General features: G+C 39.9%; 1 protein-coding gene across 3 annotated transcripts in view; it reads left to right on the top strand.

Annotated features, from left to right (window-relative positions):
• The first annotated feature begins 70 nt into the window (after positions 1–70).
• The window catches only part of LOC110077136 (FRAS1-related extracellular matrix protein 1), a 149,961-nt gene continuing 127,764 nt past the window's right edge, over positions 71–22,267 (top strand). For all 3 annotated transcript variants that reach the window (XM_072997709.2, XM_072997708.2, XM_072997710.2), the window contains exons 1-12: positions 71–436; positions 7,676–8,130; positions 8,971–9,065; positions 10,450–10,739; positions 12,596–12,795; positions 14,018–14,341; positions 14,456–14,564; positions 15,051–15,182; positions 15,610–15,954; positions 17,694–17,836; positions 18,770–18,966; positions 21,726–21,816. In XM_072997709.2, the coding sequence (XP_072853810.2) occupies positions 7,891–8,130; positions 8,971–9,065; positions 10,450–10,739; positions 12,596–12,795; positions 14,018–14,341; positions 14,456–14,564; positions 15,051–15,182; positions 15,610–15,954; positions 17,694–17,836; positions 18,770–18,966; positions 21,726–21,816 (2,166 nt within the window). In that variant the 5' untranslated portion in view covers positions 71–436; positions 7,676–7,890. The remainder of the gene's footprint in view (positions 437–7,675; positions 8,131–8,970; positions 9,066–10,449; positions 10,740–12,595; positions 12,796–14,017; positions 14,342–14,455; positions 14,565–15,050; positions 15,183–15,609; positions 15,955–17,693; positions 17,837–18,769; positions 18,967–21,725; positions 21,817–22,267) is intronic.

The following is a 22,267-nucleotide window of genomic DNA, read 5'->3' as shown; positions in this document are numbered from 1 at the left end:
CTTTTTTTAAAACACACACACACACACACACACACACACACACACACACACACCACACACACACACACACACACACAAAACCCTTCAGAATGCGTATCTAACAGCAACCAAGGACTTTTCCTATTTTCTCACTTGGAATCTGTTCTGGAGCTTTGGAATTGCTATCTCTTTTGAATCAGTAACATCTGTGAGTACAGGGCCAGCTTGACTTAGACAGATTTCCTGCATTTTAAGGCTCTTTTTTTTCCCTCCAAGGAGATTGCTCTGGGACAATTACATTTAATGCCTCTTGTTTCTTTTCCCTTTTCTTTGAGTCGCTTGGCTTGAAGGATTTTTTTTAAAAGTGACTTTAGCACCATTTTGAAAAGTTCCACTTTCAAAACACATGAAAAGAAAAGTTTGAGGGGAATTCCTAAAGCTGTATTGCAGCTTGCAGGTATGGTTTTGATTTTTATTTCTTGGCATGCTTGTTAGTTTCCATTCCCTTTCAAAAACATTGGGTGGCTGAAGAACAATCCTTAAAAAAAAAACTTTTACACTGGACGAGAGCAAAACACAGTGATGCTATAAATGCACACTCAGACTAAACAGGCACGCTTATTTAAAATGTCCACAAGAAAATATGCTTTCAGTAGAAATATTATGTATTTTTTTAGAAGTACTTACTGCATATAAATGGAATGTAGGTGGAAATCAAGGCTGTGATTGATGACATTAAATGCATTAAACATTCTTGTCTCTATACTGAAGGAATGTTCTATACTAAAATATTGCTAAAAGCGCAAGTGTTGTTTCAGGGCCAATTAAAGACGGACGTGTTTTTGCTTTCAAAGAGCTGCTTTTATATTTTGAAAACTTTTTTTTTGTCATGGCAAGTGATCTTGTTGCTGGTTCAGCAAGCAACAGAAGTGTCTCTCACCCATTCTAGATGGCTGTTGATAAATTATTCAAGCCACTAACTAGGAATCTGGATGTTCATGTGAATTGCTGAGGGTTTTTTCTTTTTTAAGGGACTCCCACCATTTAAAGAGATGTTCCTTACACACCTGCATGCTTCAGGCAATCAGGTGTTTAAAATCACAGATGGGCTGTTTTGCGCAGTCTTCCTCTCCACCCCTCCAGTGAGTTGCTTCTCAAAAGAGTCCTGTGGATGCTTTGTCTTTCTATCCATACTTGCCTGGGCATTCCAATCTCCCTTGAACTAATTAGCATTAGGGGGAAGGGGAATCTGATGGGATGCTGCTAATTAGCATTGGGGGTTCAATAAACATGGCTTATTAATTTTAAGCTTAGAAGATGCAGGTGCACTTTTATCCTGGCTTTACGGGAGAGTGACGCTTTAGAATGTTTCCTGTGTTTCCTCCCTATCCCAGCATTGAGAGTGAACTGCTTTTTATGAAGTCTGTCAGTAAATTGTCTGGTAAAAGAAGCTGATCCTGGAAATGAGAGCTATGTACAATGAAAGGGCTGATTATGTTCATACTAGCATCAGAGGGGAGCCCTGCAGCTAGGAGGAGAAGCAGAGTTAACAGAGGCCTCAGTATTTTTTTTTTAATTCTGCAGGAAACAGATATTTTGCATAGGAGAAGGATTTCGTCCTCGATGTATAAATATAACTGGGTACAAAAAGAAAATAAAGTTAGAGGGTGCAAAATGAATTCGGAAGCGTGAACTTGGTTGTTGTACACAGCAAGGAAGCAAAATAACATGAAGATTGATAATAATGTCATGTTATTTTATATCAGGAACTGTGAATAATTTAGCATATAAATATCAACAATAAGGATGCATTTATCCATAATAAATGAATAAGAATTATCTAACTCCTTTTGTGGTGAAAAGGAAGTGCAAGGGAGGTGGCACTTCCTGTTTTGTGTTCCAAAGGGGAAATGGCCTCTATAGTGCATGTGGAAATACTTTACACGGACAATGAGTATCCATGTGGAAATCAATAGTGGGGTCTACACTGGCAGCTGTTTTGTCATGGGAATAAAAGTGTTTGTCCACGCAAAGCCAGATCCTAAAGTTTCTTTATATAGCATCTTTAAGGATTTTCCCCCTTTGCTGTCATCTCTCTTTTTTGTCTAGTTCCCTGTTCCTTTCTTTCTATTAGGCATCCACGGAAAGATCTGAGATTTTCCAATCACGTCTCCAGTTGTGATCCTAACTTGTGTTACTTTCTACATCATTCTTCCCCCATTTCCAGAGCTACATCTTAGCTTGATGCTTCACCTCCCACATCTACAAATATGAACTTCATCATCCTTTTGTCTGCAGCATAATTTCTGAACCCTGCCCATTTCTAAAAATAGCATGGCCCTGCGTGTTTCCCAGACATCTGTCATTAACATCAATAAACACTGTCAAGATCTATTGTCTTTCATCTGTTCCTAATTCTGGGTCATGCTGCAGTTTTTCATGGCTGTATTTCATTTTTTTCTCTCTGGCCTTAATTTATAACTGAAATAGGATGGCTATTTCATTTCAGGGCACTGGTTAAAATCTCAGGGAATTAATTTCTGTGCTCCCCTGAACTTAGGTAGGGAAACAGATCTCAGGGTGAGCAGGATAGAAAACCACTTGTTTTGTTATTTGTGAAATGGTTTGGTCACCTATCTCTGCCCCTTCCCAGCTGGCATCAAAGGTTACTGGCTAAGTGTGAATTTGTTTGAGCACTAGGCACAAGTGTATGATGGTGGAGTTTTTGAACCTCACACACTGCCTCTAGTGAGTTTGGTTGGGACGGATGGACCTTTTTGGGCTTGGGTGATTGTTATTCTATCCAGCATTAACCAATTGTTCCATTCTGACTCTGTATTCAAAAGCAGCCCTTTCTATTCTGAGTTCTTTCCCTCTCTTTTGTCTGTTGGAAGCAGTCAGTGAGTCTGTTGACGCTTGATGCTGAGGGCAGTCATGTTTGTTAGTTTTCCTTGAGATCTGTTGAACTATAAGTAATGAAACCTTTTATTCTTTCCACTTCAAATGTCTCAGAGTCAGTTATTGAGACTGTAAGGGCCAGTTAATGCAAAAAAAGGGAGTAGACAAAACTGGGGAACTTGAAGCTATTCTGTTCTATGAGTCCTTGCACTTCTGCTGCATAACTAGAGAAATTTAAACCATAAATACAGAACTCTTCAACATATGGGCCAGTTTATTCTTTTTTTTTTGAGTCTCTCCTCCCCTCCTGACTTTTTGCACACGGACATAAAATTTATTGTACTATTTGAAGCAGAGCAGAATGTGAGGCTCAACACATGTTTTCATGTCCTGGCAACAAACCTTGGAGTGGAGGAAGCTTGCCTGTCCCACCTCTGTGATATCACAAGGGCCATTCCTGGTCTTACGTTTTGGCTTTAAAGCCTTCAGGGATGGGATGCTGACCACCCTGAACAAAACCAAACTTTTAAGATTTTCTTTTAGTAGTGACAGCCAGCTGTCTGGTCAGATGGTGGGATACCTGAAGTGGTACTTGCTACTTATCCCAAAACTAGAACATGGAAGTAGTGCTTTAGAAGTAAAATCTGTAACATGCTATTTGGGGGAGAAGGAATAACAAGACCATAGCAATGTTCATTTGCCAAGATTTAATGACTGGCAACACTGGTATTCTGTAACCCCCTTGTAACATATATCCTGAAGATCTGAGTGTCATTTTCTTCTCATCAAACCTATCATGGGGTTTTGCGTGGGGTACAGCCACTAACACCTTGTTTTGAAAGACAATCACACCTGTTCTCATTACTTTTCTTTGCCTAAAACATTTTTCTGAGGCATTTTGAGAGGAATTTGGCCATTTTCTTGTTTTTCAAATATTTGTCCTTGAAAAGGAACAAGCAACAGAATGAGTTACAGATTTATTATTATTACTTATTTTTCATTTATTTAATTTATGTCCCACCTATCTGGTCAGTTAACTACAAATTTAATATTTGTAGTTATCCAGTTAGGGATTTACATGGTGAACATTTATATATTTCTTTCTTTCTGGGTTCTTTCAAGGAATTGCCTCTCTTATTTTCATATTTTTCATGCCCTGTTCCTTTAGTTTTACATGAAAAGGAAAACATATTTTGGGTTTCCAATTCATGTTTATCCATTACTGTTTTCTAACGCTCCAAAAACTCTAAAGAACTCTTAGAAACTAATTTATTTATTTATTTATTTATTTATTTATTTATTTATTCAATTTTTACCCCGCCCCTCTAGACAACGTCTACTCGGGGCAGCTTACATCAGTTAAAAACTACTCCAAAAAGTGGGTGCAAGGCAACAAAGAATCCAATTACCAAAATGAGGTAATAGTACATGGGAAAGAACAATAATCAACACACACATAGCCAAGTAGAACACTAGCACAGTGATCAAGATTACCCTTCTGGCTTCCATACTGCACAGAAGCAAGCAAAACTTTCTCAAAAAAACCCTTTATTCATTTTTTTCCAGAATAAATGTGGAGTAAATTAGCCAAATAACAATCTTAAAAAAAAATCAAACAGAGAAAGCACCTTCCACACAAGGATGATGGTGACATTTAAAAAAGCACAAAACCATCTCTCAAAATCAAATAAAGGCAAAAGAGAGAGAAGAAGAAATGCAATCAGCCTCACAAAGACATGAAAACTCTCTCCTCTACCACTTGATTCCCACTCTTCTCTTCTTTGGGCCCAGCAGACAGCAGCAAAAATGATCCAAGAAAGAAAAGGATGGTTGTTGTGGGTTTTTCAGGCTCTTTGGCCATGTTCTGAAGGTTGTTCTTCCTGGCGTTTCACCAGTCTTTGTGGCCGGCATCTTCAGAGGACTGCAAAAACCTTGGGTTTTCTGGAAAATGTTGAACAGTATCCTGTTCGCTTGTGTAATTGTGTAAGGGCAATTGTGCGTTTCCTCAACAGGATCTCCTTTGCCCAACTGGTTGTCTACTGGTTGCAGAATCAGGTACATGATGAACAGCTGAGCAAAGTCACACCTCTGACTCCCCTTTCAGCAATTAATGTGTTTCAGAAGTCCAAGGGGGTCTTGAATGTGTCTAGACCCAAGACTCATTACTTGTCCTTCATAAATTAACCAATGAAGGGCAACATATTTTCCAACACTTAACAGTTCAGAAAGAAAGAAGAGGCAAGTAAAGATAATGGCTTCCCCCCAAAAGATGGATTTTCATTGTAAATAGCAAGAAAACATACAGTTCTTCAAATTAGTTGACCTGTAGGGAAGATACAGTTTAATGATCATTTACTATTAAATTTTACAAAATTGTAACAACTGGTTTGTGTATTATTTATTGTGACAATAAAATAAAAGGTAAAGAAAATAATCTCTTATGTTATCCCATTAATGGTGAAATCAGGGAGTAATGTTACACCAATGTCTCTTTTAGGTAAGGCATTCTCAACAGGGGGGCATATGGTTCCTGGGACATTTAAAGGAGGCCACAGAGTTGAAACAATTCTTCATATACCACCTCAGAAGGGGTGCTACCTGACTTATACAATCCTGATTTGGCCTATATTTCTTTCACGTTGTGTTCATGGCCATGTCCCCAAAAAGGCTGAGAATAGCAGCTTTGGGTTATTTATAACAGAGCAGTGAAAGTTCCTAAGAATATGAGAAAAGGTCTTTTAGATCAGCCTTTTTTCTGGCCTTGCTAAGAAATTAACAGGGCAATAAAATAAAGTGGAGGAAGACTTAACGCTAAATAGGTGGATAATTTAAAAGGATCAGCATAACTACTATTGATTAGAATAGCATGAAAGAAAAATGTATGAAAACCAAAAGAAGGGTCTGTATCCAACAGTGGATGTCAGTGGTTACTCTACAGAAGAAGAAGAAGAAGAAGAAGAAGAAGAAGAAGAAGAAGAAGAAGAAGAAGAAGAAGAAGAAGAAGAAGAAGAAGAAGAAGAAGAAGAAGAAGAAGAAGAAGAAGAAGAAGAAGAAGAAGAAGAAGAAGAAGAAGAAGAAGAAGAAGAAGAAGAAGAAGAAGAAGAAGAAGAAGAAGAAGAAGAAGAAGAAGAAGAAGAAGAAGAAGAAATAAGAATGGACAGCTGTCCAGATATGCAGTGGCAGTCTTGGCCATAGCCTGGAAATACTGCATTAAAAACATGTTAGTATCACATTTAAGATATTTCCCATCAACATGAGAAAAGGCATCATATTTATTTATTTATTAAAATGGCATATCTCCCCATTACTGCAATGCACTATTCCCATGCTTTTTGTCTCATACTTTAAAAATAATGCTGTAGAAGTGATGTTACCTGAGTGAGTCTCTGTGAATTAAAACCACTACTTGTGCTACGTCTGTAATGCCCAGAAAGGAGGCAACCGCAGAACTTCCCCCAAGAACAAAAAGGGATTCCAACGTCGGGACTTCTGATGTTCATGCACAACTCTCAGAAGGCCTGGTCTGCACAGCCAATGGGCACAGTTGTTGGAAGCTATAGCCCAAGAATTTCAGAAGTCCCACCATCTGGGAATTAGTTTCTGGGATGGTTATAGTTTGTGGGAGAGTAAGGCTGGGGGTTGCCATGCAGCCTTTTACTAAGACTATGCATTCAAGTACAGTGGGGCCTTGACTTGAGAACTTAATCCATATTGGAAGGCAGTTCTCAAGTCAAAAAGTCTGTAAGTCAAGTATCCATTGACCTACAGTGCATTGAAAACCGATTAATCCTGTAACAGGCCGTTTTTGTTCCATTTTGGTTTTTTTCTGGTCTGTAAGTCAAATCTCAGTCTGCAAGTCAAACTTAAATTTTGCGGCCAGAGAAGTCTGTAACTCAAAAAGTCTGTAAGTCAGGCTGTCTGTAAGTCAAGGGTCCACTGTAAAGCTTCTGTAGTGCTCTGTTAACCAATTTCTTTCAAATTGGCCAAAGATATTATTAGCTGTCTTAGTATCACTCTTGTTGGGCGTGCTTGGATGTTTCTTTCTCCCTGGCTGTAGAGATGAGATCCTGTGCTAGGACACACACCTTCCTCAATTGGCCCATTTGACGCTGGAATAGCTATTCTTGCTAAGGGTTGTTTTGTGGGATCTATAGTCCATCTGGGGGGAAAATGCCAGATTGGGGTGGCAGTATTAAGATAACAAAGAGTTTCAGTACATTCACCCAAAATAGGAGTTGAAAATCCTATGACCCTCCAGATGCAACCCAACATCATTTGGAGTAGATGCAATCCAAGACTTTAATTTTTTGTAATCATTTGTAAACTTCTGACATAGTTTTGAAAATTCAGTATAGGACTACCTCTCCCTAACCACCCTACTAAAAATGGCACCACTACCCCACCATTTCGCTGTTTGTTGATTTCTCTTTCAAATCATTTCTATTTTGTTTGCTCCTTTCTCCTGCACAGTACTGTATCTGTTAGATGGAACTTGACTTCCAGCACAGACATATTGTTTCCTTTGGTTCATCCTCTAAAACCAGTGTGAGCTAAACTCTTTTGTTTCCTGAAGAAACGGGCTGAGGGGGAGAAGAAACTGTAAGGCGAAGGAGAGGAAGTGGCAAAGGGTTACTTCTGAAAAGGGCCAAACTCTCCTCAGCTTCCTCTTTCTGTGTATTTTATGACTGGTGCAGCAAAAATGTCTGAAAATCACTCCTTTGGAATATGAGCCACTGTTTTGCATTGACAGTTTCCCTCTGTTTCTATACAGAGTAACTCTGATTTCTTCCAATGACAGGGGAGCACTCGCTATCTGTTGAATACTGTCAAGAAAACAAGGAGCTTGCGCCGGTTTCTCCACTTAGTAACCCATGTGAACTGCTTAGTTGTAAGCTCCCCAGAATTGAACTGCTGAGGGGAAAACAGAATTGCTCTGTGAAGGTGTCTTAAATCAGAAGATAAAATGAGTCAACGCTTATTTAAATAACCGTTAAAACAGAAGATCCGTTGAAGATGGAAACTTTGAAGTCATCCCTGCTGTTGACTGTTCTTATTTTCCTGGGGAATCCTCCACCTCTAATAGTTGCCAAACTTGTCCTGGTGAATAAAGGGATCACTGTCGAGAGGGGACGAGTTGCATATGTGACTGAAAATGAGCTACAATTCAACATTTCTAAAGAGAGAGATTTTTGCAAAGTAGAGGTGATTCTGAATGAACCAATAACACAAAGAGTTGGGAAACTTACACCTCAAGTAAGTACCATTAGACTAGTTCCTTTTTTGTTTGTTTGTTTAGATTATCATAGAAACTCGCTCATGGTTACCCAGTCGCACACCTTCTAGGTTTCACTCAACCTAGGGTTCAAAAAGTGGTGAACTTTGGGGACAAAGTAGCACCTTCACCTAGTAGATTCTCCTTTAAGGAGGAGTATTCCTGAAATAAAATCACAGGTATTCATCTGATCATGTTTTTGTTCTATGCATTTATTCACCACAAAACTGGAATTCTAACAGGAAATACTGAAGTAACTTGGCTGTTCTTGAATATTGTGCATCACTCTGGCCTTGGGTTTGGATGTTTGATTTGTTGTTTCACCTCAGGCAGCAAAATGTCGTGGGGCAGCCCTAGAAATGCAGGGTGGGGTTTGTGGGAGAACAAGGCAGAAATTCTTCTTTGGCTTAGATTTTAAGTTCAGGATTTATGAAGGTCATCTCTCTTTCGAAGCACAGTATTCCAGTCCTTATCTTTAATGCTTCCTGGATTGCTCAGTGAGTTAGGTATCTGGCTATGGAGCCAATATTTGGGAGGTCAGCCCCCCCCATGCATCACAGAAAAGCCAACCTGTGTGGTTTTGGGTAAGCTGCACAGTCCCATGTACCCCCAGAAGAAAGGAAAGCTAACTGCCATTGAGTACTCGCTACCTAGAAAACCCTGGAAAGGGTTGACATAAGTCAGAATTATCTTGATGTTACACAGTTATTATCTTTAAAACAGAGATGGGGCACCTTTGGTCTAACAGATACTGTATTGTTGAGTGCTATCTATTACTTTTATTGAAGGCATTCATCATGTTTGCTGTTTTCTTTTATCAGGTGTTTGATTGCCATTTCTTACCCAATGAAGTGAAATACATTCACAACGGTTGCCCACTGGTTAATGAAGACATTGTGATGCTGAGAGTATACAGGTGTGTCTTTAGTGTTAGCTAAGCCTTGAGTATGTATTTCCCCCCGTAAATATTATACTTCAAAGACACTTTTAAAAAAATCTGTTGTTCTGAAAGGAGATTCTTAATTTTAGACTTCTTTGAGCCCAGCTGACTCTTTATTCAAGAGTCTGGTCCTTTGTTTTTATTGCTTTCATACTGTCTGCTTCTGTTGTCTTCTTTGTGGAAGCTCATTGTAGGACAGACATTAGTGCCTCCCTTGTTGTGTCTAAAGACGACACATAGGATCCAGGATTTTATCCTCAGACTGGATGATCAATATACAGAAACTCTGCCTCTGCTGGACAGGAAGAAAGTGCTGCCTAAAATCTCAAATGACAACACATTGAATGCTACCTAGGATTTCTAGATTGCCTATTGGGAGCAGCTGAATGGCCACTGCAAAGAGTAACTGTGATTCTAAAACCAAGGAGACTTGTGGAACCTTAAAAACAAAGGTGTCTTTATGTCATAGTTAGTTCTCAGATGCATCTGAAGAAGTGGGCTACAGTTGACAAAAAACTTGTACAAAATGTGTCTTTAAGATAGTAAAGGCTCTTGAGAGTCCCTTGGACTGCAAGGAGACCAAACCTATCCATTTTAAAGGAAATCAACCCTGAGTGCTCACTGGAAGGACAGATCCTGAAGCTGAGGCTCCAATACTTTGGCCATCTCATAAGAAGAGAAGACTCCCTGGAAAAGACCCTGATGTTAGGAAAGTGTGAAGGCAGAAGGAGAAGGGGACGACAGAGGACGGGATGGCTGGACAGCTTCATTGAAGCGACCAACATGAATTTGACCAAACTCCGTGAGGCAGTGGAAGACAGGAGGGCCTGGCATGCTCTGGTCCATGGGGTCACGAAGAGTCGGACATGACTAAACGACTAAACAACAAGAAGATAGTATAGGACTCGTTCTTACTTTAACAAGCTAACAGTTATCTGTTTGTGTGTCATTTGTGTCATTCTACTAATTGCCATTTTACTAAATGTTCAAAAGGATTTGGATCTTATCTCATTGGATTTCATTGGCTAGAATCCTACTGTGGGTTCACATTAGTTTTGTGTAACTTGCTATAGCTAATTAACAAGATAATGACGCACATCTCCATTGCACATTTGACCAGGCATGTGACTGAGATGCACCTTGACACCTCGTTATTAGCCTCAATTAGCTGTTACATATTGTACAAACCTTGTGTGAATGCCAATAGGATTCTAATCATCATGTTCTGCTTATTTCTGGAAAATAAGATCTTATTGATATATATAAGTATAATTCAGTTTCCTTCTGAAAAACAAGGAATGTATAGTCTGTGCAATAGAAAAGCAAAAAACATTAAACTCCAACCCCCTTCACTTTTCAGGTTTACTGCAGCAGAGACCATTATAGAGACGTTTATTCTTCATATAGAGATCAAAAGCTCAGCATCAAGTCTTGTTGAGTTTGGGCAAGTTTCTCTAGAAGTTCCAGGTTTTCTTGGGATTTCTCAACCCATTGACAAAAACATTTTGACTTTCAAACCCCATGAGCTTGGTAAAGCCTGCACAGTAAGAATCATGTCATCTGAGTTTCCTCTTTCTGGCCAGATAGTTGTTGAAGACCCTCAGATGCCAAAAAAAGAAAACATACAACTGCTTACTGAACTGAAGAAAGGTGATTTTCCTTATTTTTTTAACCTTATCTCTTGTATGTGAAAGTACTTACTGTATCTCATTAAAGAAAAAAGGTGTGGCTAAAATCCTGTTGGTTATTTTTGGTGGCATAAGTATAGGGGCATAAACTGCAATGGTGAATGGCAGCTTGTTTACAAGTCACCACATGTGTTCCTTCATCATGCACCAGTCTTACGACTTCCAGTGACTTAATGATTCATTAACTAGCACCAATTTGCCACTGCATCTACACCAGCATAAATAACCCATAGGATTCTGGTCCATAACTATCTAATCTAATCATTTCTGAGGGGCAAATAGCTGTCATTTTCTTGTGCCACTGATGAGTGAGAAGAGGCAGAACTATCCTTATGAGAGAGAGGAGCATATGGTGAAAGGAAATAGGTCCTGCAGACTTCATTCTAGAAAAAAAAGGGAAAGTAGACTAAGAAAGGAAAAGGATTTTCCTCAATGGCAGGGAATTTCTTCTGTATACTTAACAATTAAAATACTGTTAATAAGATACCTTATGCAGTCAATTCTCAGAGGACAGGTACAAACAATGGCTGTCCCATTCTTGGACCTGGAAGCTATTCAAATAATGATAATATTTCTTCTTCCAATAGTATATTATATTGCTATCTTTAAAATAAAAACTCATGGTTACATAATTTCACTTCCAATCCCCATCTAGTTTAGTCAGTAGCTCTGTGTGAATGGCCATACCTTGGTTTATTTAGTTTGAGATGTGAACAAACCTTAGGCATATGCCTGTATCCCTTTCACTCTTTTCTTCATGCAAACCAGCAAATTGAATGGGAAAGCACAGCTCATTGAAGTTTTCTTTGTGGTTCTCCTTCCTGCAAGAAGGGAAGAGCCAAGAGGCTTCATACTTATGCAGAAGGACCATGATCTTGCTAATTAACCTGAAACAATATACATCATGTTTCTCAATGTACTACATATCAACATTTTGAGCCATTGTCTAATCTGTAAATTTTTTCTAGAAGGAGCTATTGGATGTTTAGATCAGGTGATCTCTGAATGATGTCATGGTTGTTATACTCCTATCATAACAGCTTTAATCAGAATAATTATTTGATCTGTTGCAGTGATTCCCAACTTTGGGTAACCAAAGTGTTCTTGGACTGCAGTTCCTAGAAGCCTTCACCACTAGCTGTGCTGTCTGGAGCTTCTGGAAGTTGCAGTCCAAAAATACCTGGGTTGCCACTCCTCTATTGCATTAAGTCCTAGTATTTTCAACTAAAAAGGAAGGTAATGCTTTGCTATGGTGCATGAAAAAGTATGGAATAGTTGTTGCATATAACCATTTGGAATGGGGGTTAGGCATTGAAATCATTGTTTACAATATGTCTCTCTGTGTGTATATAATTAGTCACATGGAGGTGGCAATGTCTGTCTGATGTCTGGAACAAGTCTAGAATTCACAAAGTGTGAAATCCTTCAAAATAATCGAGCCCGGACAAAATATTTCAACACTTTAAGATGTTGACAAAACCATTAAATGCCTTCACGTGTCCATGTACAGACACGTATAAAGGAATTCACCGCTAAGTGAATAAGAATTGTCATGTGACTTGATTTGCAGACTCTGGTATGAGACTGGTATCTGTAGCATATAGCATATAATAGTGTAAGGCTGAGATCTGTAGTATGCATCAAGATCCCTGTGCCAAAAATTGTAGAAATTTACATTATCATTCACTCAAAATCCTTATTATTCAGAATTTTCAAGTCTCTGCAAGATCCGTTGTGTTACAAAGAAACTTGATCTTTTTGAAGATTGGAAATATTTTGCATTGTAAAGATGTGTGTTTCCCCTCTGCTTTGGCTCAGCTGCACAATCCAAACTCCCCTGTCGCAGCAATGCTGCCTGCCATTCAGGGTTAAAAGAAATACAACTTCTAAAGGTGAGCTGTGAAGACTTTCTGGAGATGGGTCTTAGATACCAACACCTCAGCCCTCCATCACCTGATAAGGATTATATTGCAATTCAAGTAGAAATCAGAGAAAAAAAGAGCAGGCTTCAGTTGCAGGTGAGAAAAAAATAGCATGCATTTGAAAATGTAGTAAGTCATATATTCTGCATAACTTTACTGTTCTTTCTCCTGTTCTCTCCCACCCAAGAAACCCCACCTAAAGAACCTGTTTGTGAGGCCATTGTCTGGAATGTGCATTATGGTCATTGCTCACTGGTTCTGTAGCAAAATGATAGGTTGCCAGTAGAGATGGGGGTATTCGTATATGAATATCCCTGTGCAGGTGGTGTTAACGAGGGTCCAGCCCCATGGGGCCAGACGGTTCACTCACCGATCTGCCACAGGCATGGATGGTGTGATTCTACCAATGGCTCTGCAGCGCACAATCTTCTCAACACTCCTGGCAGGAGGCGGGAGGACAAGCCTTGCTGAAAGGTTGAAGAGTGGTAAGTGGATCGCGTGCTGCAGAGCTATTGGTAGAATCGGGCTGTCCACATCCGCACTGGATTGGTGAATGGACCATCCGGTCCCATGGGGCTTGACCCTCGTTAACGCCACCTGTGCAGGGATATTTGTATACGAATATGAATACCCCCATCTCTATTTGCCAGAACAAGTGTTGCTAGAATGAACATTTGTTTTGTGTGAAGACTCTTTTTGGGATCCTGTACGATTGGTAGGAGTTTCAGAGTGCATACTGCTATCTTGAAACACTAATATTGCATAAGTTACAGTGGCCTTAGGGTCATTCCCCACATGGAAGAGCTAAATACCATTTCATGTGGGCTATCCAATTGGCATCAGAGAACGAACCATCAAACTCTGCTCTCCTATTGAGGAAATGGGCAACACTAGAGAAATAAAGATTTTTTTCCCCCAAGATGGACTGTGGGATAAAGGATATTTTCAAAATCCCCATCCACATGACTTATCTTTCCTCTTGTGGTGCAAGATTACTCTTTAGTCAACACAAGGCCCTAATGCAGTATATTCTTTTTCAGCAGTCAGCTAGAAAAGTTGAGGGATTTGTTGCAGATCTTCAAAAATGGACACTGCTACTTATCTTCTTACATGAATCTCAGTCTTTCTTTTCTTTCTTTTTGTTGTCAACAATTCAGATAAGTAGACTTCAGAAATAATTCAGTGGTTTTCTTTTCCCAACAGTGTCCCGGTAGCTCACTGGAAAAGTGAGAGAATCACCTGAAGTATTACTAAGAAATAATGTGCATTTGTCCCACTGTGGTGAATTTGAAGAGATATTTGGTTTCCTTATTTGTAGGCAGAAAATGTTTGGATTCCTGTAAAGATACAAGGGGCCATTCCAAATGGACAACCTCAAGCTGCATTCATGTCCATGTTCATCTTGGAGATAGATGAGTTTATTCTTACTCCTCTCACAACAGTGACTTTGGATGCTGAAGATGAAGAGACTCCAAAGGAAAGATTGGTTTTCAACATTACCAAGCCTCCTCCTCAGGGATACATTACCCATCTGGAAGATCACTCCAAGGCCATTACATCTTTCACGTGGCAGGATTTGTATGATAGAAAAATTGCTTTCCAGCCATCCAACATTTCTTACTCTGAGAGACAGAACTTTGAGGTGAGAGATGTGGCATGGACATTCTTTTTCCACATTGCCTCTCTGTGCTCACAAGCTACTACATACCTACAGTTCAAGAGTCACAAAAGAGCTCTTTTAACCTTCTTTCCCTAGGTTGAGTTTCAAGCAATTGATAGCTTCTTTGCCAACAGCTTCCCTATCGTAGTCCATTTTTCAGTCCGAAGTGCGGCAACAAGTGCTCCTAGAGTTGCATGGAATATGGGTAAGGGACTTCCCTTTGTGAATTATTCTTTTGTGAACTGTATTCACATATGAAGTTTCACCATCTACTCATTTCCAGTGTGAAAGATGTGTGATCATGTAGAAGCATATTAGGGAATTCATTCATATAGAAGTGCTTTTTAATTAATACTGAAAGAAGCACACTTGTCCATCCATATAGGAAGAATTCAAGATGTTTATAATTTAAAATTTTCTCTCTCTCCTTTGTCCATTCATGATGTTTAACTGTACTACTAAACATTGAACCAATTTTTTTCCCCGAATGGTTTGGGCATCATTTCAGTTACTTAAGAAACAACAATTTATATTTATTTCTCCCTCTACACATGCAATTGTATTGAGTTTTATCACCTCCTGCAGTTATTTATGTGGAAAGCAGACCCCACAGTGGCCTGAATACTGAATTGCTGTGTCTGCTTACTGAGATGTATCTAACTTTACTGTGCTTTAAAATGCCTATTTATAGGGCTCGACTTGTTAGAAGGACAGTCTCGCCCAATTACTTGGGAGTCTCTTCAGATTGTAGATAATGACAACCTTGACGCTGTTCAGCTGTTTGTGATGGAAGGCTTAAATCATGGTTGGCTCACAGTCCAAGGTATGTTACTCCCTAGAGTTGATGTAATTTTAATATTCAGAGAATTGAACATTGAAAATGTTGGTTGAGTTTTATGCAAAAATAAACGTGAGCTGGATTCAGTGCATCATAAAATCCAATTCTCGGGACTCTTTTTCAGCATTGATATTGGTATGTCACAGCAAGTGAAATATTCACCCTGAGAACTTCCACCAATTTTCTAGCATAAAGATAATATAATACAGCTTTCTGCAGTTGAAACACAATGTTTTGAGCCACTGGATTCCACATATTTTGCATTCAATTCAGTGAACTTAAGGGAGAGGTATGAAAAGATGAATCAGATCTGAGGAGAGAAGAGTGCAATTTTAATATTCCTCTGCACTGAATATTCCAGAATCACACTATGTGAAAAGTGCCATTCTTTTCCTTCTCTGGTCTTGTGCAGGGAACAAAAGCTTCAAGTTTGGAGTTAAAGATCTCAGGGATGGAGTTGTCCACTACCATCATGATGACAGTGACACCACCAGGGATGATATAATCTTCAGAATCTTCGATGGAAAGTACAGTATTAGAGACAAGTTTCCTATTAACATTCTTCCTAAAGATGACAGCCCACCATTCCTGGTGAACAATCTTGTATTTGAGCTGGAAGAAGGGGACATGGCTGTTATTGGAAATAATTTGCTCATGGCTGCTGATTTTGACTCAAGTGATGACTATATACTCTACAAAATATCCAACTCACCTAGTGCTGGAGAAATTATCAAGCAACACTTTCCAGATGGACCAGGTAGCATAATTATGTTCCTTGCAGCAAATTTTAAAATAGAACTGTTATTGTTGGTACCATCTTAGACTGGATAAAAATATAAAATTGAACCATCATACAATACTTTTACAGTTGTGCCTCGACTTACGACCATCCCGAAATATGAACATTTCGAGTTGCGACCAGCTCCGGCTTCAAAATTTTGCTTCGACTTGCAGCCAGAGCTTCAAGTTGCGATCAAAAGAGGCAGGGGGGAAAGGCAAAGAATTCAAATTAGAGGGCTAACCGTTGGTCGACGAAGAGCTTCTTTGTAGCTCTTCTCCCCAACGGTTAGAATGTGTGCATCGGGGGAGGCTTCGGGCTGCCTGGTGCTGTTTTCTGGTTTTGAGTAAGTACATTTACAGGGTTTTGCAGGGTGGGTTTGGGCTGGGGGGGTTATGTATATGCGCTGTGATGTTTTATTGTGTTTTGGTGTGTTTATTTTTTCAGCTCCTGACGGGGCTTGCTATGTGCTTTATTTTTGGTTTATTTTGGGTTTTTTTTAAAGCCCCAGCACCTTCCAATGGGGCTTGCTGTGTGCTTTATTTTGTTGTTGTTGTTGTTGTTGTTGTTGTTGTTGTTGTTGTTGTTGTTGTTGCTATTATTATTTTTTGGCCGGAATGGATTAATCGCATTCTAGTGCATTCCTATGGGAAATGGTGCTTCGACTTACATCCATTTTGTGTTACGTTCATCTTCCGGAACGGACTATGGTCGTAATTCGAGGCACCACTGTACATTGAGATTATAAGGCAATGGCAAAGACAACCTGTACTAATTCCATGCAGATAAATAATAATAGCAAAGAGACTTTTACTGACGTTGACTTTGGACTTCTTGACCCTGCTATTATTATTTCTCTGACTTTAAACAGAACAGAATGTCAAGGGGAATTTAAAGTCAGTATATGAGAAAAAAGAGACAGAGTCCTACCAGAAGATCAGGCAAACCTGTTGCAGGGGACCAGTGGCAACGTCCAGCTACCATAAATGGTCATGATAAACATCCAGTTAGATAGCCATCTGTCAGATATATTTTGATTTGGATCCTTGCATTGAGCAGGGGATTAGACTAGATAGCCTTATAGGCCCTTTCCAATTATGAGAGTAAAAGCCCTCAAGCTGGCAGGAGGAAGAGCAGCCCTCTTAGTCCTTCTGCTCCCACACTGTTTCTGTCAAGTGGGAAGAAAAGTGTCCTGCTGCCATTTGTGAGGCCTGAGCTTTCTCTGCTACTTACAAAGGTTCATGGAAGGGCAAGTTCTAATGGAAGCTGTCTTCACACGCTCTGTACTAAGGTAACCTTACAGAAGTAGGTGAGAAGGTTTTAGAACTTTTACTCCCATTATTCAACCTGGATTCTGTGTGTTCTTGCTGAATTATGGGCATAAAAATCCCTTAATTCCAAAAATCACATTCCTAGAGGTTCTTCCTGGATCATGGAATCTCACACTTCATATGAGAGACTGCTTGGCAGTGGTTCTGTATTTTTGTCTGAAGAGGATTATTCCAGCTCGTATTCGATGGCTAAGTACCGGTATATGTTTTGTAAGCAAAAATCTAGTGAAACAATGAAGCAGGATCTCTGATAGAAAGTTGCTTTAAACATGTCAGAAAACAAAAAAACATTAGGCTAGATGCTTAGCGGTCTGAATGCGGCGCCTTGTATGGAGGAGGAAATGCAAATTTTAAATTTGTTACTGTTTTACTGTGTTGGATTCTCAGGTATCCCTGTGTTCAGCTTCTTCCAAAAAGATCTCTTCAATGGTCTTATTTACTACCGCCATTTTGGAGGAGAAGTTTTCCAAGACTCGTTTGAGTTTATTTTAGCTGACAGTCAAGAACCACCTAATCTTTCAGACCCTCAGGTAAATTTTTACTGTTATCTCAGGGAAAATAAAGTTGCAGAAGAGAATAGCAGAAGCATCCGTTCTGGGCAAACAGCTAAGGGTTCTGAGAGAAATCTCTTCACCCTCTAAGTACAAATATATGTCCATCCTGAAAACATGCATGAAATGTGACTCCATGTATCTGTAATCAGAAATAGTGAGCATCTTCCTCTTCGACATGTGGCATGTCTTCCATCCAGCCATCTCCCTGCAGGGAAAGCAGCAGGAATGGTCTCTGTCTCTCCCTGCCCCCTCCAAAAGCTCCAGAGCTGCAGGCAATGTGGCTAATGCCAGCTGCAGAGACTCTGATCCTGCTTCTTGTCCCTCCTGTTTAATCTAGGTACCATCTGTGTGGTGCAGCAGCCTGCCTGGTACTCCCCAATTCATGTAGCTGGCACTATCTTAGCAGCAGGTTTAAACAACAGTCTTGCCTGCGTTTACAGAGCTCTCTCTCTCTCTCTCTCTCTCTCTCTCTCTCTGTGTGTGTGTGTGTGTGTTGGTGCACGTGGAATTAGATTTGCAAATGAAACATGTAGAAAAGAGGATTTCTATATGCAACATTTTAATTCACATTTGCAAAGTGATAGTCCATGCTCATCTCTTTCAGGATGACTTAATTCAAAGTAATGTTATGATTCGTATCCTCCTTTCTCTTTGTGTGTGGCTAATTGCAGGAGTCCTGTAGGCGTCTTGCATTATTTATGAAAAACAATTTAGAATGGGAATAAAAGAATAACAGTTGTTTGGTTGTGTTTTTGCAAAGAGGGCATCACTAGAGTCTGGGATTCTCTCCTTATACCTGATGGCATTTTGGGTGGTACTTTGCTGATGATAGGGAGAAGATGTTCAAGTAGCAAATGAACGGCAATATTGGAAGACATCAATCCACTGATCTTGACATTTTTCTTATAGATCATGATGATTCACATTAAGCCAGTGAAAAACCATTTGCCAGAAGAAGTCCCAGGGACAGTAAGGAACCTTGTTGTCAAAGAAACGGACATTGCATACATCACAAAGCACCACCTTCATTTTACAGATGCTGAGTCACCAGACAACCAGCTTATGTATACAATTACAAAACCCTGCTCCTCCCCAGCTTCCCTGGGGTAGGTGTCCCTTGTGCACCCATAAAAGGGGGAATTCTGAAAGGGCACATTTAAATGGAAAAAGTGTCTGTCCGGGATGAACACCAGCTGTAAATCAAATATTCTTAGAAGAGCTTCCTGTACTAGGGTAGATTTTCCTTCCCTTTGCTGTAGCTGGCACAATTGCTGCCCCTGTAAAAAGCATAAATGCCACCAGAGGTTAGAAAACCCCCTCTTCTCCTGGCAGAAACTACTGCTTGGAGTACTTCAGATGCTTTGCCCACTTTGCTTTAAGAGTGTCAGTGCTATGACTGCTGCTTTGTAAAGGAAGAATGCTAATTAAACATAGCGCATTCCACACTGGATTTTTTTTTTTGCCTTGAAATTCTAAGTCTCGCTGCAGAGACAAATGGAGAGAAAGCCATGCCACCTTCTCTTTCTTAATTAAAGATAATCCATGTGAAATCAAACATATAACATCTCTTATCTTTAAAAGATATATATTGCTGAACTTCCTCCATGTCATCCCTCTTTTAACTGCAGTTTGGCTCAGGTTCAAGGCAAGTGAAGTAAAATCGATAAAATGCATTTTCAATTGAACATAATTTTTTCTGGGGGTGGGGCTTCCTCCCATTTTTCAGCTCTGAAGCAACATTAAATTAAAGAGGTGGCTTCTTGGTGCAGGTAAAAGTGTAGAGGTGATCAGGAAATGGAAAGTATGGCTCAATAGGCCACTAGCATCCAGAACATTACCACTACCTCAATGCAAACACCTGAAAGGATTGGATAAAACTTCTGGATTAGGTAAAATCGTTAATCTCCCCAAAGAAATGAAGGAGATATTTTAACTCCTTCAAAGCTCTTATGCATGCATAGATGCTGTAAAATATACAGAGCTGGGGAAGAAGCAAGAATCCAGAAACTCTAGTCAAATGGAGCAACCTCGCTTTTTGAAAGCAGACAGCTAGCAAGGCAAAAATAACAACTATAGATTCACTTTAAAACAGACATGTTAAAGAAGGTATTCATCTACAGTGTCTCCCCCTCTCTGTAGGAAAAAAACTGGCTGTGTCCTCTTGTGGAACTGCCCGTTATCTTGACGAGGTCCACAGGCTCTTCTGTATGGTTTAGGCCAGAGTAATGGGGAGCAACACATCAGGTTTTATGTTCAATTGTCAGATTAGGTTAGAAACCCAGATGAGTTGTACCCAAATAGTACCAAATGGTCAGGCGATGGAATCCCGTTCACAATGATTTCTCATGGAAGAATGTCTTCCTCAAGCAGCTGACCATGGTATTTCTAGTAGCACAATTAAATGTTTTAAAAATCAAGTTAGCCATGAGGAGAAGCCAAATTCTACTTGGGTAATCCTTTCACTGAAAAGTGTAACAAGATGAGACTGGGGTGGGAATAGGTAAAGGGAACACAACAGGCTACGTTCACTATGACTGTAATTCTCAATAAAAATTGGATGACTAAACAGTTCTTATTTATGCTGTGTGTGGCGGGGCAGGGGGGACTGCACTTAAAAGAACATGCAATGTCCCATAACACTTTAAAAGAGGGCAAAGTTTAAATGGCATGAACTTTTCAGAATGTTGGCATGGAAAATTGGCTTGCTCTTAACTGTGGTACCACATTGTATTTAGAACATTTTATACCATTAGTGAATTTTCTCTGCAATATGGTTTGCTCCTACGGCAAGAAGCTTTGCCGCATGGAGCGTCTTTGCCTTCTCACCTGGAATAGTGCGAGACGTGGTTTGCATGTCCCAGCTGTCCCGGAAGGGAGGGGGAAGAGTGAAGTTTAAACAGGCATTCCTCCCCCATTCGGCCTCTTTTGAGGCTTGCATTCCACTCGCCTGCCTTTTTTAACTAGTATGAGCTTTGTTGGTCACCGTGGGGGCCAGATAGGAAGTTTTGACCCATTCTCTGATTGGCTGTTGTGCATGGGGGGACAATGTTCTGTGGACACCTCCAGACCAAAGGCCACCAAGGGATAGGAGGCTAGAGGCCCAGAGATGGTCAAACACTGGCTGGCTGAGGAGCTGGACTGGCTTCCTTGGCACTGGACGCTCACCCAGTGTCATAAAGAAAGGTCATTCCACATGACCGCAGGCCCCGCTGGATACATGAAGGGCCAGAAAGTTTAAAGTTATGATTAATAATGTGTGGCCCTGTTTTTATCCCATCATAGAGTCTTGCCTCATTATTCTGGGGTGGGAGCACAATAGGTTTTACTCTGCTGTCTCTCATGCACAGAGTAGTTGTCTGGAGAATTTCGTACAGCTATGTGAATATATTTAATCTCTCAGATTTTTTTATTTCAGCAGAATGGTTGTTGTGGGTTTTCCGGGCTGTTTGGGACATCCAGTCTTATTACAGAGCACAGACAGAGTTCTGACTCCTGTCCACTGAAGATGCTGGCCACAGAGTCTGGCAAAACATTAGGAAGGAAAACCTCCAGAACATGGCCAAACAGCCAGGAAAACCCACAACAACCATTGGATCCCGGCCGTGAAAGCCTTCAAGAATACATTGAATCCAGAATCTCCACAACCAAAGAAGTAGATATAGACCCACAACGCAGGTTAATATTTCATGATGTAATGAAATGGACTGTAATCCCTAAAACTTTATCCTATAATACCTTTTCTGGATTCAAGGTATCATAAGACTCATTTTAGAGAATGTCTTTAATTTTGCCTCATTTTTAATAAAACATTAATATGACTGTTGTTTTAAAGAAAAAAATAGCATCAATTTTTCCTTTTTCTTAGGATTTATGATGCTGGAAAGCTGATTTTCATGGACAGCATGAAAAGTTATTTGAACAATTATTCTACTCCTGCGTTATCATCTTTCACACAAGTAAGTGGCTATAAAAACAACTGTTACATTGCTCATTTAGAACAGTGCTTCTCCATCTTTGATCCATCAGATGTTTTGGATTCCAAAGCTTAGAAGTGTCCTCTAGCATGACCAATGTTAAGGGCTTTGGGGAAATATCTAGAGGGTCAAAGGCTACAGACTGCTCAGAATTTAGTGCAATGGGAAAATTCAGTGAATGCTTGCTGCTTCTGATATCTGCCATCCAAACAAACAGGAATGATGTCAACCTATGCTGGCCTCCTACTATCCACTGTTGTTTTCTCCAGGGCCATTTCCCATTCTCCTAATGTTTTCAGCATCAAGTTCTGAGGCACAGAGAGTCTTCCACTTTGTTATCCAATACCATTTTTCAGTTCTCCAAGTTCTATATCTAAACCTGTCATGGAAAGAAAAAGTCACTTGTTTCTTACACCCATTTATTTTTAATTTG

This window comes from Pogona vitticeps, chromosome 4 (assembly GCF_051106095.1).
Source record: "Pogona vitticeps strain Pit_001003342236 chromosome 4, PviZW2.1, whole genome shotgun sequence".
Lineage (NCBI taxonomy): Eukaryota > Metazoa > Chordata > Lepidosauria > Squamata > Agamidae > Pogona > Pogona vitticeps.
Note: the sequence above shows the minus strand (reverse complement) of the source record. Positions and strands in the feature narration are given on the sequence as shown.